Source organism: Diabrotica virgifera, chromosome 4 (assembly GCF_917563875.1).
Source record: "Diabrotica virgifera virgifera chromosome 4, PGI_DIABVI_V3a".
NCBI lineage: Eukaryota > Metazoa > Arthropoda > Insecta > Coleoptera > Chrysomelidae > Diabrotica > Diabrotica virgifera.
This window is the reverse complement of record NC_065446.1, coordinates 263,929,447-263,947,929: the sequence shown is the minus strand read 5'-3', so window position 1 is coordinate 263,947,929 and position 18,483 is coordinate 263,929,447. Positions and strand designations below refer to the sequence as shown.

Genomic DNA, 18,483 nt, shown 5'->3' with positions numbered 1-18,483 from the left:
TTGCGATATCTCTCTAATAAAATACAGGCCGCCTGTATTTAAGGAAAATTAGAGGACACCTTTATTTTAATAAAAGTTCCTTTATTTTGACATAACGTGTCAAAAATATGAAGAAAGGTCTAACTTCACTTGTATTTTGAATTTATCTTGTCGCTTCTTTGGATTGATAATTTATGTATTGTGGGATTGATATTTGATTAAACCAATTAAACTTTCATCATTAAAGTTGTATGTTGGGTTTTATTTATTAAAAACAACTCTAAGTAATATTCTGAGATATAGATTATTGATGTTTTGACCCAAACGAATATAGAAAAGAACATTTTATTGAAGCTTGGAGTTATTACAAGAAGTTGTAAAAAGGAATATTACGTAAATAATTTTAAATTGTTACTAATTACAATGATCAGACTTAAAATATCAGTAACCCATTTATTAAACTCAATATATTTTACATTTTTCTATAGAAATAAATATTTATTGAAGATATAAGAGATTGAAGATATAAGATCAATAAATTTTAATGAAAGTTAGGATTTGTTAAAATTCTAGATTCAAAATAGAGATTCTATTCAAGAGATTTATAACAACAGGTTAACAAAATAAAACAAAGGTTCAAGTATTTATTTTTGAAAATTCTATTCAAGAGATTTATAACAGGTTAACAAAATAAAACAAAGGTTCAAGTATTTATTTTTGAAAATTTAATCTTTTACAGATTAGAATCTATAAAGTTTTTAATCAAAAGTATTAATACACTTTCATTTTCATGCCATCTTCTTCTTTTGGTTCTTATCCGTTTCGAATGTTGGAAATCATATAGCAATCGTAACCTTGCTAGCTGCGATTCGAAACAGTTCCATTGATATTCTCCCTCTACCAGGTCTTCGCTTACCTTTGACTGTACCTTGCAATATGTACTGCAGCAGGGAGTAACGGTGCTGATTTATCATATGTGTCCCAGATACTGCAGTTTTATGCGTTTAATGGTAAACACAATCTCCAATTCCTTCTTCATTCCTCCTTGTTCGTGATCCATTTCGTGCCATCAGTATTTGTTTATTTAAACATTGCCAAAAAAATTAATAAAAACCAGCATAAAGCTTAATTCTTCTATTATCTTTTTGTATATCGGGAAGTTTATCTGACAGATTAGAGGTCTTTTCATTTTCAGATAATTAATTATTGGGAAGTTTATATAACAGTATCCTTAGTATCTGTCTTTTCAGCTCCGGATAACTAGTTAACGGGAAGTTTTTCTCTGTCAGATATCTATTAGTATCTAATCTGTCAGATAAACTTCCTGATAACTAGTTATCCAGAGGTGAAAAGAAAGAAAGAGAGGGCCATAATGGATAAAAGATCAAACGCCAATAGCATGTATGTATATATTTATAAATTTATTATTTAAAACCTGCTAATGATCATAAAATACTTAAAATCAGTCACCAATATAATATTTATATTTATTTATAAATTTATTAACAAACTGCAGTCCAATAAAAATAAAATTAGTTTAAGCGCTAGCTTTAAATGTCGAACAATAATTTTAAAGAAACACACACACACAATTTAGTCGCATTAGATTAGCTCCTGGTTGAAAATGTACTGCCACAGCTTCTATATCAATATCAACAGCACACTCATTTGCCAGTATTTCAACGTTTTCTCTATTATGTACTACTGCAATATGTAAAACTGAACAAGCTGATATTTTTTAATAAAAGGTAACTTGCATCTCATTACATATGGTAAAATGGGAAATCTCTTCACAATACCAAATGTTCTTTCAATAACAATTCTTGAAGGGATTTGTGATGGATTATAAAAACACAACTTCTGTCTGAAAATTCTGGAATGGTGTCATTCGGTAGTTGTAGTTGAGGAATGGATATCCACTATTCCCTAATAATATATTCTCCAGAAATTCCCCATTACATATACCCATAATGCAAAAGTATTTAAAAACTCCTAAAATAGTATTTCCAATTTATTGCACTTCCATATTATTGAACGATGAGTATTATGGGATATATTATGTTGTTCTCTAAACATCTTTAAATGACAAAATAATTAAATTTAACGTTTTACTCTTCAATTATCTTATTTTAATTTATATCGACAAATGGAATTTTATAGGTTATTTTTATATTTACAAAAATATTTCATGTCATTTGTCAAAATAAAAGATTCTTTAACTGCGTTTGCAATACCACTCTTTTAGACCCGTCCTGTATTTGTCCTTTATTAAAGTATCCTGTAATAAAGGATCCTTTATTTGCCGGTGGCAATAACTCTCTATTCTTGCTTTGACATGGCAATCTGTGTTTAAAAAACACAGAGTGTAGAAAATATTTTAGTAGAATGTTTTACTATAGGGCTTTTCATCGATTGTCATTTGTTTCGAGCTTCTGTCATGTGTCACATAATATTAATATATCTACGTCATACGTCTTTGGTTTGTATCAATAGGGAGTTTTTGTGCACACAAATACGTAAACGTAACCCATCTTTTTGACATATACGCTTGCGCATTAATGGTTGAACTCCCGTATCTCGATGCGTATTACCTAAAGTAGCGCTCTGATACGTACGTGAGAACGCATCCCTATCGAGACGAAAGTCACCGAATGCACACGAGGATCTTGCCCGATTGGCGATTATCTACCAATGGCTACCAAATGAAGTAAATGAACATTTCATCAGCGTACTACCAGTACCCGTTTATAAATATTTAAGGTTATATTGGTTATTGGTTTAGTCTATTTGAGTAAAATTATTCTGTGTTTGTAATTGGAAATTGGAACTTCATAATAGATTTAAAATTTTATTGTTTTCAAGTTGTCTATTAATAAAGCAAAACAAACAAATCTTGTATTAATTTAAGAAATACAGTGATCACCACAATTAATAACTTGATAAATAAATGAGCTAATTTCTGTAAAATTTTCAAATAAATATGAACAAACTATTTACATTATACTGGAATTCTGATGTAGGTACAATAATTTACAACTAAAAAGTAGGTATAAACAAAAATAAAAAAATTTTAACCTAAGGAAAAATAATATTTTTATATTTAAATAGAAGCAATAAAAACCATACAATTTCATCATTCATTTATCTTTTTTTACATTTGTATATTAATTGTATATTGTGTTTTATTTTTTTAATGTCAACGGAATTTAAAAATTACTTTACGTTACGTTAAGGCAGTCACAAAAACTACCTATTTTAACGTTCATCCTCTACGACACGTTAGTGGCTTTACGTATACGGAGATGCGTACGTTACGTAGCAACAAAAACTCCCTAATTTATTGGCAATACCAATAACGTATGACGTAGATATATTAATATTAGACGACACATGACAGAAGCTCGAAACAAATGACTGTGAATGAAAAGCCCTATTAAGTCGCGGCCTGTTGACATTTCACAGAACGATTCGACTCTTCTTCTTTTTTTGATATGGCAGTCTGTGTTCAAAACATTTTAATTTTGTACTCTGCTAAGCTTTGTACCTTTAAAAAGAAGAATTCTAGGTTAGACGTGGCGGGTTATTTTAAAATGTTGGGGTAATTTAAAATGTATGAAAAATTTGAACTACAATACATACTACGATGCTGAGAATATAAAATGTGTAATAGTTGACAAAACTGTTGACTTGTGGCATGTATGAGTTAAATGTTGTTTTTATGTCCCATATAAACATAACATTTAATAAAACAATGTATTTCAGTCCTATTTCTGATTTTATTTCAAGACTGTTTAGTTTGTCATCTATGTGACAGTAATGTATCACCTTATATTAAGATGTAAGTATCTTAGTGCTTAAAAATAAACATTTTCCAAATTATTACTCTTCAATAATATAATTTTAGAAGTGTATGAATTCATTGTAAATTAAAAAAATCTTGTAATTAAGCAACATTACATAATACCTAAGTATTTTACCCTCAAATTAAGATTAACCCCGAGAAAAAGTTAATTTTTTGTGTGGAAGAACTCTTACAACTTCCTCTTTAAATCCATCAAGTATCTTACCTGCATACATATTTTAAATAAATCCAAAGAAGGTGAACATTCTTTATCGATCATTTTTATCACACTTACATTGAGTGCGTTACAAGTTAGTTATATATGTCTCGTAGTGAACCTTCGCCACAGTCAACCGTTAGTGTAATACAAGGTATATTTATCAGCGTAGGTGTTAAATATAAAAGGTTGGAACTATGGGATAAAATTTTTATTAAATTTTCATATAAAGTAACATGTGTCATTCAATGCATAAGAAAAAGTGCAACATGATAACTTATTATGATACAGTATATCACATTGAAATAACAAAACAATCAACAACATAGCACATCACACAGATTCACTCTCTATGTTCATATTAGCCGTTGGATCAGGTCCCAAGTATGGAGCAGTATCAGTCCAGTACCAAGAAGGGTTTTTTGTCTCTTGTAGTCGATAAACATTAGAAACGTTCGGCAAGATGGTAACAATACTGTAATAGGAACAATACCTGGGTCCTACCCCAGGTATAAGAGTATTGTATGGAGGCGCCAGGATATCTATAAAAGCAGCTGGACCACCTACGCTGTGGATTTCATGAATGTTTCTTTTATTTGGATCTAATATACAAGGTTTACTGTCCACTCCGATGATATCACTACTAACAAATTCTGCTGTTACAAAACGTTTCCTTTTACCTTTGTCGGGACTTAACATAATATTTGAGCCAGAACCTGTTTGATTGTCTTTGCAACTTCTCGTATCAGCTTCTATAGTTGCTGGCGTGTTTATGGAGTAACTCTTCACCATTATTTTTCCAGCTAACACTTTTATGAGCCCGTACATCTCAGGGTGGTTGTGTAGAGGAAGCTTTTTATCTTTTTGTAGAACAAAAATGCCCATGGTTAATGTTGAATCTTCAAAGACGTCAATGTAGGTAACAGGAGCGCCTTCCTCAGATTTGGTGGCTGCAGTTATATCAAAATTTAGATCTTCTGCTGTAGTTTTATCTAATACAGACGCCAAACTATCCAGACCTGCTATAAAGTGAACAGGCGAACTATTTGTGAACGTTAGAAGGGCTTGTTTTAACACCTTTTGTATTTGACTAGCCATGATTGTTCCAGTGGTTATATATTTCTAAAATGTTTTTCTACGACAATAACTATTTTAATTCCTTTATATTATAACTATTCTGACTGGTAGTTAATTCATAAATCATTTGTTTATTATTGTTTTTACCTAATAATTCCTATAAATTTACAAGTTCGAACTCCCCACCCCCTACCATAATCAAATCAAAACACAAATGCAAGCAAATGACATTCATGACAGCTGAATAAAAGAAGAAGATAGAAGTATATATTTATATTTTGCAGCCACATAAAGCACGGAATAACTATGCAGAGATATGTTTACACTTACAGGACTTCAATGCACATTGCCAAATTTCAATATTCAGGCCGTGTGTTGCATGCCCCGCTAACTCTAATAAAAAACATGTAATCGTATTTATTTTCCTTCCGTTTAGTCAGAGGCGCTGATGTCGGCATTGTGATTGGTGGAACATGACTTTTGACAAATCCTGCGCTATCTGTGAATCTGTGTTCGTGTTCGTTCGTTCGTTGTCGTTCACTTATTTTATATGGTCGGTTATGTGATGTTGATGTGTTTGGTGTTTGTGTTTAGTTTGTGTCACCATAAAAAGCTGATATTCAGTCGTGTTTTTTGATATTTTTGTTATTTCATAATCGAGTACCTTTTTAAAGGTAAGTTTTTCTGATTGTACGTACTGTTTATCCAACAGTTTAAAAATACACATTTTATTTCGCGTTTTGTTGTTGGGTCTAATGGCCGATCAGCTGTTGTGTGCAGCCGATAAATTCAACAAGTAAACATATATTTAATCGAAATTAAATACTCATATTTCTATGTAAAATGTCACATTATTGTATAAATAAATAATTAAGAAACAAAAGTTGTTTGTGTTTTACCTTTATTGTCCACTTGAATAAAATAATATTAAATATTGGAAGTACCGTATGGAGGCTATGGTGTACCTAGCGTGGAGGCTAGATAACGCTACCCTTCCTATCCAATCAACAGCAAGAACGTTTAAAATTTCACACCTATTATGTCGAAGCTACAGACCACTTATGTGGAGGCCAGATTTGTAGTATCCTTCCAATTTTCCAGGTGCTGAAATACGTGACATATTTTTTGAAGGATAAGATCGCATTCTACCAAATCACACAACACTTTTTTCTATGGTGTGTTGTTCTTTGAACTATTGTTTTATGGCTGACTTCCTCACTAGACCACGCCATTAACCTAACTTTCTTTCTGACACTTTCTGTCATGTCAATAGCTCTGAAAGAGTCTGCTGAAGTTGAGGTTTTGTTTTGGTGAGAAAATGGCGTGGGTGTGATTAGATGTTTTGTCAGAAAAATCTTAAATCATCGCGTTAAAATTGTTATAAATTAAGTAATTATACTGTAGATATAGTTAGTTAGTGTTTGAACATTAATTTAGTAGTTAAGTTAAAAGTTAAAACGGGATAATACGTTAGTAGTGAATAAGAAATACTAAGGACTTTTCTGTAAGTTTTGCCTTTATATAATCATAGTAGCAGTAGTATAGTAGAGTAGAGGCTGGCTTAGGAGATGGACACAAACTCTCCCGGCCCCCCTGACAAAGGGGGCGGGATCTATGCTTTGCTTTCATTGAACTCGCAAAATTTTTTAAATTCCATACACATGCTAGCCCCGAGACATAAAAATAACATTAATTTAATAGAAAGAGAACTCTGTGCTTTAAAAAATAAATTCCAAAACGATCAGATCATGTTAACAGAAGTTAATAACTTATCATCTAGGATTGAAAATATTAGTAGAAGAAAAGTTGAATACAAGGACACTGACTTCGGCCCATTCCTTATTATGATAGAGAGTGACAAGGGAAAAGCAGGAAATATCCATCCTATGGATATTGGGAAAGTATTTCATACAATGGGTACGACTGGAATTAAAGAAATTAGCAGAAAAGGCATGAATAGAATTGGAGTAATTTTTAACACCTCCAAACAGGCAAATATGGTACTAAATAGCACAGAAATCCTAGAGAAAGGATTTCTTGCTTATATACCTCAAAAAATGCTAACATCAAGGGGTATTATTAGAGATGTAAGTATAAATATTTCAATGGAAAACATAGTTAACGACAGTAAATTACAAAAAAACGTGAAAATTATATCGGCCAGACGACTTAACAGAAGAGTTTTAGATAGCAATGGGACCGTTACATACATTCCAACAGGAACTGTACAACTACTCTTTGACGTAAGAACTCCCCCTAAAGAAATAATCATATATTCAAACTTGGTAACAGTAGATCCATACATCCCTCCTGTACAGCAATGCTTCAAATGCCTAAGATTTGGGCACTCACAAAGACAGTGCAGGGGAAAAGCAAGATGCCCGAAATGTTCCGATGAACATACAGTACAAAGCTGCACAGTTTCTGTACCAAAATGCCTATACTGCGATCTTGATCACCTTGCCACAAATAAAATTTGCAAAGAATTCGAAAGACAGAAAAAGATAAATGAAGTAATGGTCTTCCAAGATCTCACTTTTTTTGAAGCTGCCAAGCTGTTTCCCCCAATTAAGGAAAAGCCAGAGAATTCGAGAATGTTTCAGAGGAGAAGTAGGGATTTTCCTTCTTTATTATCCAGCTCACCCAGAGCATTTACTCAAGCACTTCAAAAATCCCCATCCTCCACTCCCCATTTCCAGAGTCAAAGTCATGTGGTCCCAGTTAAAAGGAAAAATAAAGTAATTCTTAAAGACATTAGTTATGACAAAGAAGCGCATAAAGCTTTATTAAACGAGGATCTAAGCAGAAATTTACCTAGATTACCGATTTTAAACAAATTAAACGATTCACAAAAGTATACGGGATCACAAGGCCCAAGTTTTGCACTCTCATTAACACGCAATCGTGTACATTCTCAGGATAGTGTATTTTCAAAAAACGTTGATTTAACCTCTGATAATAATATGGAATTTGCAGGTTTTGATGAGTCACATAATACATCTAATTTTAGTAAAAGTAGTGTTGACTGAATTTTCATTTACTTCTTACAGATAATATAATATATTATTTTTTATATTAAAAAGAAAAAATAATAATAATAGTAACAAATTATATATATAGTTATGATATTTAATATTTTGCATTGGAATATTAATGGTTTCTTTAACAATAAGCAAGATCTAATGGTGTTTATTAACGAATATGATGTTAATATCATTCTTCTAAATGAAACACATCTGAAATTTTCACAGCACTTGTATATTCCCAATTTTTACTGCTATAGGGATGATAGGATTGATGGATGGGGTGGAATAGCTGTACTTATTCATCAGTCTCTGGCAGCTGATAGGATAGACATTTCACATATTCACTTGCCTGAAAAATGGCAGGCTATCATTATCAAATTTGAAAATTTTTTTATTATAGGATCGTATAAGACACCAGATGTTCGTTTTCGTAAGGAGATCTTTAGAGAATTGGTTCAAATGTGTGATAAACCGTTTTTCTTCATAGGTGACTTGAATTGCCAACATTCTTTATGGGGTTCATCATCTAACAATCCGAACGGCAATCGTCTTGCAGATCTTTTGGAGGAGGATAACTTGTGTTTTCTCAATACAGGTGAGGCGACAAGAATCTCACCGCCTGACTCAAACAGTGTCCCTGACGTAGCTATAGCATCTCCAGGTTTGGCTGTGGACTGCCTCTGGGAAGTTTTTCCAGAGATAGGAGCAAGTGATCACTTTCCTTTTGTAGTGTGTTACGGGCAGGATAGAAATAGTCCCCAAGGAAATGACCCTCTTCAAGATCGCAGTATCTTTAATGTGAAAAAAGCCAATTGGGAACAATTCAACCAATATATTGACTCTAACATTAACAACATCCCTAATGAGTCTTACACAGATTTTCAAAACCTAATATTAGACGCAGCAAACAGGTTCATCCCTAAGAAAAAGCGTGTTAGATTCCATAAACCACAATTACCTTGGTGGGATGAAGAGTGTTCAGTTTTAATTAAATCAAAGAGGGAGGCAGTCAAGAAGTTCAAACAGGTACCTTCTTTAGAAAACTTCATTAATTTTAAAAAAATTAGGGCACATTGTAAAAAAGAACTTAAATCCAAAAAGAAAAAATCATTTGTTGTGTTTTGTTCCACAATTTCACCTGATACTCCAATATCAGTAATGTGGAGAAAAGTGAGAAGTTTCCATAAGGCTTTCACTAAAGCCTCAGTTAGAACTCCTAGTAATTTATCGTTAGGGGAGGAAATGCTTTGTTCATTGACTCCACCTGTATTCGAGGACATTGCGTCTCACCCAGTGAAATCTAATACTATCGAGTGTGAACTCTTCACTTTAAACGAACTTTCATTGGTTTTGGTTGAACGAAAGGATACTGTGCCGGGCCAGGATGGTATAACATTTTCTATGTTGCAACATCTTCCAGAGTCAGCAATCAAGTTCCTGTTAAAATTTTTCAATTTATGTTTAAAGGAGGGAATGCATATCCCCACTCAATGGAAATCACAAACAGTGTGTTTAATTCCCAAACCCAATAAAAATATAAATTGTCTTTCGGGCTGGAGACCAATCGTTTTATCATCGTGTGTTAGTAAACTTTTAGAGAACATGATAAAAATAAGGTTAGATTGGTATGTAGAACATTTTATGATCATATCGCCTTTCCAGACTGGCTTTCGTAAAGGTAGAGGGGTGTCTGAAAACTTAATTCATCTGGTCAATGAAATCTCAATGAATATCTCAAAAAGGAAACCAGCAGCTGCTGTTATGTTAGACATTTCTTCTGCATATGATAAAGTGTCAATCATCCAATTATTGGACGCTTTGGGAGATCTCAATTTGCCATGGTTACTTATTGAATTGGTTAAACATTTATTGACTAATCGTTTGGTGTCTGTTCGTGATCCTATTTCCTTAAATCTGCTAGGACCAAGAACTACCAATGTGGGCCTTCCTCAGGGTTCCCCTTTGAGTCCAGTACTATTTAATATTGTCATCAATATAATCTCATTTTGTGTGCCAGAGGATATTCTAATTACTCAGTATGCAGACGATGTTGCCCTCTATTGCTCCGGCAACAGCTGGGTGGATGTTGTGGAAAAATTAAATGGTACAGTAGAAAGTATTTCTAATAAACTTCATGATATGGGAATGTGTCTGTCATCTAGCAAGAGTCAAGCAATTTTTTTTGATAGAAATAGGAATAATATTCCGAATTTACTAATATCAGTGAATAACACACGTTTAGATTGGAAACAAGAAGTTTCTCATTTGGGAGTTATTCTAGATAGTTCCCTTTCTTGGAGAAGTCAAATTGAAAAGATGGCATTGAGGGCTTCCAGTGGAGTCAATATTATTCGTTGTTTGTGTCGAACTTGGTGGGGAGCACATCCTGCAACTTTACTCACTCTATATAAGGCATACATTAGATCACATCTTGACTATGGATCCATTTTTCTGGGAGGTTGTGCACGTTCTCTACTTGCAAAATTGGATAAGGTTCAGTATAGAGCTCTTAGAGTGGTGGGGGGATTTATGAGGTCTTCTCCAGTTCATATAATTTTGTCAGAGTGTGGAGAAACACCGTTAGATCTCAGAAGAATATGGCTAGCATCTAAATTCATTTTAAAAGTAGTAGCCTATGACAACCCAATATATGCCTCAATTGAGCAATTTCACAATGTCTTTCTGGGTTACTTTAGTTTTTGGAGAAGAAAATATTTCCCACCAATACTGGCTGCTTTCCAGAATACTTTACATGAAATTCATGAGGTAGCACATAGCTCCTTATTTCCTTGTCACTCCTTTCCACTTAATATTCAGATTTCTCCTATGGCTTATGAAACTGTCAATATGGGCAAAGAAGCAAATAACCAAACCAAGTTTATGGAATGGTACCTCAATAACTGGTCGGAATATAAACTTATTTTCACAGATGGATCCAAAGATAAACAAGGTAATGTAGGTATTGGGATATACCTTAACGAGAGAACACAGTTAACAGCAAGATTACCCTCCGCTAATTCAATTTGCTCAGCAGAAGTATTTGCCATTAAAAAAGCATTAGAGTTAATCCAACAGAATAATTTTACAAAGTGCCTCATCTGTAGTGATTCTAAGAGTGCTCTAGAAAAAATCACAAGATCAAGCTACAGGGCGGCAATAGACTCACAAACTCTCCAACTAAAACAAAAACTATGTGAATTTGATGAACAACATAGAGAAATTAAATTTGCATGGATTCCAAGTCACACTGGAATTATTGGGAATGATAGAGCTGACCATCTTGCGAATCTTGGAAGAAAGCTGCCCATTAGTGAAGAACCAAAGGCCTCCTTTAAAGATTTTCAAATTAAATATAAAGAAAACCTATGGATCGGTTGGGAAAATCGATTCCAACAAATAGGACAGGCAAAAGGAATTACTTATTGCTCACAAGTTACAGTTCCATATAAAAAGGCATGGTTTACAAAATTTCCCAACCTGGGGAGAGGTATAATCACACAAATGTGTCGTATGAGAAGTGGACATTGTAGTGTTCCTGTACATTTATTTAGATTGAAGGTAGTGAATTCAAACCAGTGTTTATGTGGCAGTGTAGGAACTTTACAACATGTTTTATTGGAATGTACTAGGTTCCAAAGAGAGTCCCAGTTGCTTAGAAGGGAACTAGAAGGTGATCCGACATTAACTGATGTGTTGTTTAAAAATTTAAACTCAAAGACATTAATCGCAGTGCAAAAGTTTTTAACATCAACAATGACTCGTGTGTAGCTTGCTTAAAAACTTTATGACTTTATGCTTGCTTGCAATGCATGTGCTTTGTGCTTAGTGCGGTTTTGCGTGGTAGTACTAGAACTAGACCATTAATAGTAGAACTTTAGTTATGGAACTTATAAACAATTAAAAAGTTTTTTTTTCTATCTCTTGATTATTTCAGATTCAGGAGCTATGAGCTTAAGCCCAGATGTACCTCAGGTACGGCTCTTGAATATTCAAGTCTATATTCACGGATCCTGGCCGGATAGCCCTGGCAGCTAAGGCCATTCAAATGAAGAGAAGAAGAAGAAGTCTGCTGAAGTTGTTGCATGTGTTTCATTTTCATTCCTTTCGTTTCATCATTTGTTGTAATTTTTGTAGTAAAGCACATTTAAAAAAAATCTGTTTTAAAGCTATGGCTGATGAAGAATTTGACGAAAATGATGTAGCAGATGATTTCGATGACGACGTAGAGGATGATAATATCGAAGAACTCGAACAACCCGAGGAAGATGGAGATAACATCGATATCCTTGCTCCAGGACAAGCAGGAGGTGGTGTACCAAAAAACAAGAGGATAACAACTAAATATATGACCAAATATGAGAGAGCCAGAGTATTAGGTACGTGCAGTAATTAATTATTTTCAAAATATGCTTTGTATTTCTTGTCATTCTATACATAAGGATTTCCGCAGTGTTACTGTATTCCTTCACTCAACCGTTTTGCCAGTCCCCTTTGTGTAGATTTGCTTCGTCCACTTCATCTCTGAAAGCATGTCTATGCCAAGTTAATCTGTTCTGTTTTATGTAGTCTATTATATCCGAGTGCATTCCCATTCTTTTCTTAATCTTTATGTTATTTATTCTATCTCTTCTTGTTACTCTGCAGCTTCTCCTTAGGAATTCCATCTATATTGCCCTTATTTTGTTTTTCTTATTTATTATCCAATTTTCACACCCATAAGAATACTTCTCCTTATGGTGTTTAGTATATATATCGTTTTTTTATACTGATGTTCTTATCCCACAGTACCGGGTTCAATTTTTGTATGCAGTCTCTTGTTTGACCTAGTCTATTTTTTATATCTTCTTCAGTTGTTCCTTTTAGGCCAGGAACCGAAGCTTTTCACCTCGCAATTTTTACAGAATGGATCGATTTGCTTGAAAATTTGAGAATAAGTACTGGATAGTCCAAGGATCAAAATCTATATGATGCCGAAAGGCGCTTTTACCATGGGGGTGGTTGCCACCCCATCTCGGGGGTGGAAATTATTTATTATATTTTGAACGCAAAAGTTGATAAAAACATTAATTCTAAGCAAAAAATGTTCTATACATTTTTTTAAAAAATTAATAGTTTTCGATTTATTCGCTATCGAAAGTGTTAATTTTGTATATAGGAAATCAATATTTTTCGATATACTCATTTACGATTCACTCAATTTTTGTCGCAGAAAAAGTTTTTTCAAACCAAGTTCTTGGGAATTAAATGACCTACAATTTTATATTAAAACCTTTTTCCGTATCTCTGACGCTAATCTTTCTATTCTGAAGAAAATGGCATTTTTTACCAAACTACAAAAATTCGTTATTCGCTTTTAACTCCAGTTTCTTAAAAACTAATCATTCTAAGCCAGTCAAACTTCTAGAATCTATTAATAATACATAAATAAATAAGAATGAATAAGGCTAGTGACTAAAAACACCGACAACTTACATTATTATGCTTCCAATTGGATTTTTCCTCTTTTTTCAAAAAAATATATTGATTTTTTAACCGTAACTTTTTAATTTTTTATCTTAGAAAGTTTGGTAAAAAATAATTTTGTAGGTTTTTACAAAATATATAAGCCTATTAATATTAAATCTTTTTAAAATCCTCCGTCACGAAAAGAGGTGACTTTGAAAGGGTTGGTAAAGGTGGTTTTTGCATGTTATTACAAGTTTTAATTGTCAATAGCTCACTCAATTTTTGCCGTAAAAAAATTGTTTTCAAATGACATTCTTGGGAATTAAATAAGAGACAATTTCATAGTTAAATATTTTTTCATATCTCTGATGCTAATCTTGCTATTCTGAAGAAAAGGTCATTTTTTGCCAAACTACAAAAATTCGTTATTCGCTTTTAACTCCATTTTTTTAAAACTAATCATTCTAAGCCGGTCAAACTTCTAGAACCTACTAATAATACCTAAATAAAAAATACCAAATTAGGTTAATGACCAATTTTAATTAGGGTGGTGATTACGGGGTTGCTTGCGATCACTTTTTCGCTGAAGAAAATGGGGACTGACATTCTTTTCATTGTAAGTCACTTAATTTTTGAGCTAGAGACTTTTTTTATTTCTGGAGATAGATATTTTTAAGTACATTAAATTAGATTGAACAAGCTGTCCTCAAAAAATGCATAGTTTTCCCGTCTGTTGACTTTGAAACTACAATACTTAGCATTTGACGAAGAGGAGCCAACATATAATAAAATATAGCTCGATTACTGTTGGTCTTAAAAAAAAATAAAAAAAACGGTTTTGTTTATTTTTTGAAAAGGTACATTTTTGTTAAGTAAAGTTGTTTTGATAAAACGAAAACTTTTGGAGTTATTAGCAGAAAACGTGTTAAAAACATCGATTTTTTCAATATAAAACTAACACTTTCGATAGCGAATAAATCGAAAACTATCAATTTGATCAAAAAAATGTATAGAACGTTTTCGATAGCGAATAAATCGAAAACTATCAATTTGATCAAAAAAATGTATAGAACGTTTTTGGCTTAGAATGAACGTTTTTACCAACTTTTGCGATTGAAATATAATAAAAAATTTCCACCCCCGAGATGGGGTGGCAACCACCCCCATGGCAAAAGCGCCTTTCGGCATGATATAGATTTTGATCCTTGGACTATCCACTACTTATTCTCAAATTTTCAAGCAAATCGATCTATTCTGTAAAAATTGCGAGGTTTTGTCCTATTTTAAGCTTCATTACTTGGACTATTTGTTGGATATGATAAAACTTAAATACTTGTACTTGTCTGTTCCTTTGATTGTTTACCTTAGTCTATTTACAACTGTTTAATTTCTGTATTCTCTGTTTTAGGTATTCAGTTTTCCTTAGGTTTATTTCTATCTCATTCTTTCTAAATTACTATTCCAGTTTTCTAATCATAAAACTGAGGTCATCTTCATCTTGTGTGATGACTATTTGGTCATCAGCAAAACTTAAGGTATCTGTTTCTTACTGGTATACCCATTCCTTCACACTTTCTTTTCCATGGTTTCAAGGTTTTTTTCCAGGAATATTTTGAACAGAGTAGGGGACGTGGACCCTGTAATAGCCCCTTTGTCACCTTGAAAGGACTGCATATACTATTGCCTGTTTTGATAGCGACTTTGTTATCCTTATAGAATGCTTTTATTAATATCATGGAGCTTCGATGTCTTCTATTGCTTCCCATAGGGTTCTAGGTATTGATTCATAGGCTTACTTAAGATCTAGAAAAGCCAGATGGACAGATCAAAATAGATCAGCAATTAAATATTTTCAAAATATGCTTTGGATTTCTAGTTATTCCATACCAGAATTATAACCTACTGTAAATTTATTCTAGGTACTAGAGCCTTGCAAATAGCCATGTGTGCCCCAGTTATGGTTGAACTAGATGGTGAAACTGATCCTCTGCAAATTGCCATGAAGGAATTAAAACAGAGAAAGATTCCAATTATTATTAGAAGATATTTACCTGACCATTCCTATGAAGATTGGGGAATAGACGAGCTCATTATTATAGATCACTAGATTGTAATTTTTATGTGGATATTATTTAATACATAGGTTTTTATATCACAGAGATGTTTTATTAATATTTTGAAGTGTAATGTGCAATATTTTCCAAGAAAAATACAGTATGTGGTGTACAAATTTTTTGGACAATGAAATATTTCAGAAGCACTGAAAATGAATGTCAATGGGAAGAATACCCCAGCAAATGAGGGTTCATTCATTAAGCATTACAATCCCTAGGAATTATATCTAACGCTATGGCATTCAAAATCATATTCTTGGTGAGGTGGATTACTTCTTTATGTTATTTATAGCATGATGTTTGTCTTTGTTGTGACTCTTGTCCTTGCCAGTTTTCCAGTCTAATATTCATTGTTCTTATTTTCTTCTACATCTTACAGCCATCTTCTTCTACGCCTTCCTCTTCACCTGGGTGAAGTGTTGCCACAGGTCTTAAACAAAATTTCGGTAGACTGCTCCTAATTTTTCGGTAGAAATCGTCAAATTTCGGTAGATGTTATTTTTTGCTTCTTTTGCTATCACATTGCAAAAAAGTGAATACTTAGGTACGAGTATTCAAAAATAAACTACATTAATCATCATATTATTATCAATAATCACCATTCATCATAAATATCATTCTAAGTTCAAAATCGGTATACGTTAAAAAAATGTATTTTCTCCGCTTTCTAGGTATAGAGCAATTTTCTTCATTTTTTTTAATCCAAAGTAACTCGAGTAGAGCCACCTAACTAATGCAATAAATGTCAATGATGCTTTAGTTTTGCTAGAAGGAATTAATTTATTTATAATAAAATAAAACTGCATATTTTTCCTGTTGTAGTAAAGTTTTTAGAAAAACTTACCACACATGTACCTTTTAACGTTCAAAATACAAATATTCTCATTTGAGAGTTGTATAATTGTTTATAGACAAGTTAAAAATTGTTTATAGACAAGTTATTGACATTTATAAACTATTTTTAACTATTTATAATGGGAAATAAGCCACAATATTATTAAACAATGATTTTTATTAACGTTTCGACGCCCAAATCGGGTGCCGTTGTCAAAATACAAAATACTACTCAAATTATATTTATTACTCAAACTTATTTCCCATTATAAATAGTTAAAATTATAAAAATGCCACAAGAAAATAGCTTCAGAACAACATTTATAAAGTACTGCAAAAATAAGGGCTTTTGCCAATTTTCTCGATCAATTGTTTATGTATGTACATATTTCAAATTAGAAACTATTAAGATCTACAATATTTATTTGAAACATTTTTCTCCAAAATCTACAAGGAACGTTTTATATTAAAAAAATGATTTTTTTATACTTATAATCGTTTAAAAACAAAGCAAAATTAGTTGTATGTCTTCACGGAAATGTCGGATATTGAAACAATTGATAACGAGAAAAATTTTTAATGTTCTTTAGTTATGTCGAAATCCCAAGATTTCAGTATAAATAATAAAGTTAAAAGGTGCAAAATAAGTTTCTCCTGTTTTAAGATTTTAATTTAAATACTATTTTTAGTCTGGAATTATCTTCTATACGAAAATAAGCCACAATCCTTAACAGTATTCACTATTCAGGTAGGTATTAGTCCCAAAATCATAATATAAAAGGAGAAGTGGTCATAAAATTTTTTGTATTTTCTAGTATTTGCAATTCTATTGCCAAATCTATCCACTAAAAAAATTTCTAATAATTTTGATTTTTCAGTAAAAAAAAGAGAATTCGGTACTTAGATTGATTTGAAAATTAAGAATCTTGATTTTTCGGTAGAAAAAAAAAAGATAATTCGTTAAATCGGTGGATTTGACAGGTATTTGGTATATTTACCAAAAAATCGGTAGCTGTGGCATCACTGCCTGGGTGAGTGTCCAGTTAATTATTCTTCTCAACATATCCGAGTGTGTGTCTCTGTATTATGACCTATTCATTCTAAGAGAAGGGATTTTACATATCTGACTATATTTTCTCCCTCTAATTCTTCAATTTTGGCTTTTGTTTTCTTTCTTCCTACATTGTGCCCCAGTATTGTTATCATTATTTATCTTTTAAATTTCAGAAGGCTATCTTCCTCTTTTTTGTTAATTGTAGTTGTTTATATTGCATACCATATGTAACCATACAATACATATGGTATTGTATAACATATGTAACAACAGGTCTTATATAAGTTCATCTTTGTTCTCTTACTTCCGAGTATTGCTTCTCAGCAGGTTTCTATACATTATGTTTTTTTGCCTTTCAGAATTCTTTCCTCTGTTCTCTCTTCCAGTTTTCCCTATTGTTACTCCTAAGTAGCTAAAAGTGGATACAGTTTCAAATTTATGGATATTTCTGAGTCGTGTTGTCCTCTATCATCCTGTATTTTGTTTTGTGCTGGTTTATCTCTAGCCCTATTTCCTTTGCTGCCATATTTTATTTTTCAATTGCTTTTATAAGGATTATCTTAGTCTCTGCTATGACGACTAGATCATCTGCACATTACGTGAAGTTGATCTGTAGCAAAGAAAAGTGCAAAATTTTATTTTTAAAATAAGATACCTACTTTGGACAAACTTTTTGCAGACAATAATAGTAACGAGACTTTGAAAAACATAACAAGAGATAGGTTATGGGAAATTTGACATAAACTTTACTTCGTTTGGGAGAAGCATGATAGTCGTTATAGACAAAGAAGAAATAATATGTAGTAAAAATAGAAGAAAAACTAACAGATCCAAATAAGACTGATAATGAGATAAGGATAAGGAGTTTAGGGATATGATTTTCCTTAGGGGGTCTC

The 18,483-nt window shown here is 32.4% G+C and overlaps 3 protein-coding genes across 4 annotated transcripts; 2 read left to right on the top strand and 1 right to left on the bottom strand.

The window, feature by feature from the left end:
- Positions 1 to 4,233: 4,233 nt before the first annotated feature.
- On the bottom strand, positions 4,234 to 5,754 carry LOC114325397 (2-aminoethanethiol dioxygenase). Its single transcript, XM_028273468.2, has one exon. The coding sequence runs from the start codon at positions 5,133 to 5,135 to the stop codon at positions 4,371 to 4,373; it is 765 nt and encodes a 254-aa protein (XP_028129269.1). The 5' UTR covers positions 5,136 to 5,754; the 3' UTR covers positions 4,234 to 4,370.
- Positions 5,755 to 6,775: 1,021 nt separating this feature from the next.
- LOC126883855 (uncharacterized) lies at positions 6,776 to 8,143 on the top strand. Its single transcript, XM_050649532.1, has one exon. The coding sequence runs from the start codon at positions 6,776 to 6,778 to the stop codon at positions 8,141 to 8,143; it is 1,368 nt and encodes a 455-aa protein (XP_050505489.1).
- Positions 8,144 to 10,696: 2,553 nt separating this feature from the next.
- Positions 10,697 to 15,740, top strand: LOC114325408 (DNA-directed RNA polymerases I, II, and III subunit RPABC2). Of its 2 annotated transcripts, none has more exons than XR_007697636.1 (2): positions 10,697 to 12,516; positions 15,505 to 15,740. XR_007697636.1 is itself a non-coding variant. In XM_050648943.1 (2 exons), exons 1-2 carry the CDS (start codon positions 12,309 to 12,311, stop codon positions 15,690 to 15,692), a joined length of 396 nt encoding a protein of 131 aa, XP_050504900.1. In that variant the 5' UTR covers positions 12,187 to 12,308; the 3' UTR covers positions 15,693 to 15,740. The 2 variants fall into 2 exon arrangements, 1 of the variants encoding a protein (XP_050504900.1); XM_050648943.1 differs by having other exon boundaries at positions 12,187 to 12,516.
- The last annotated feature ends 2,743 nt before the right edge of the window (positions 15,741 to 18,483 follow it).

Coding starts and splice junctions, on each gene's coding strand:
- LOC114325397 (XM_028273468.2), bottom strand. CDS start 5,135: ATGGCTAGTCAAATACAAAAGGTGTTAAAACAAGCCCTTCTAACGTTC.
- LOC114325408 (XM_050648943.1), top strand. CDS start 12,309: ATGGCTGATGAAGAATTTGACGAAAATGATGTAGCAGATGATTTCGAT. Junction 12,517..15,504: donor TGAGAGAGCCAGAGTATTAG/GTACGTGCAGTA, acceptor AATTTATTCTAG/GTACTAGAGCCTTGCAAATA.
- LOC126883855 (XM_050649532.1), top strand. CDS start 6,776: ATGCTAGCCCCGAGACATAAAAATAACATTAATTTAATAGAAAGAGAA.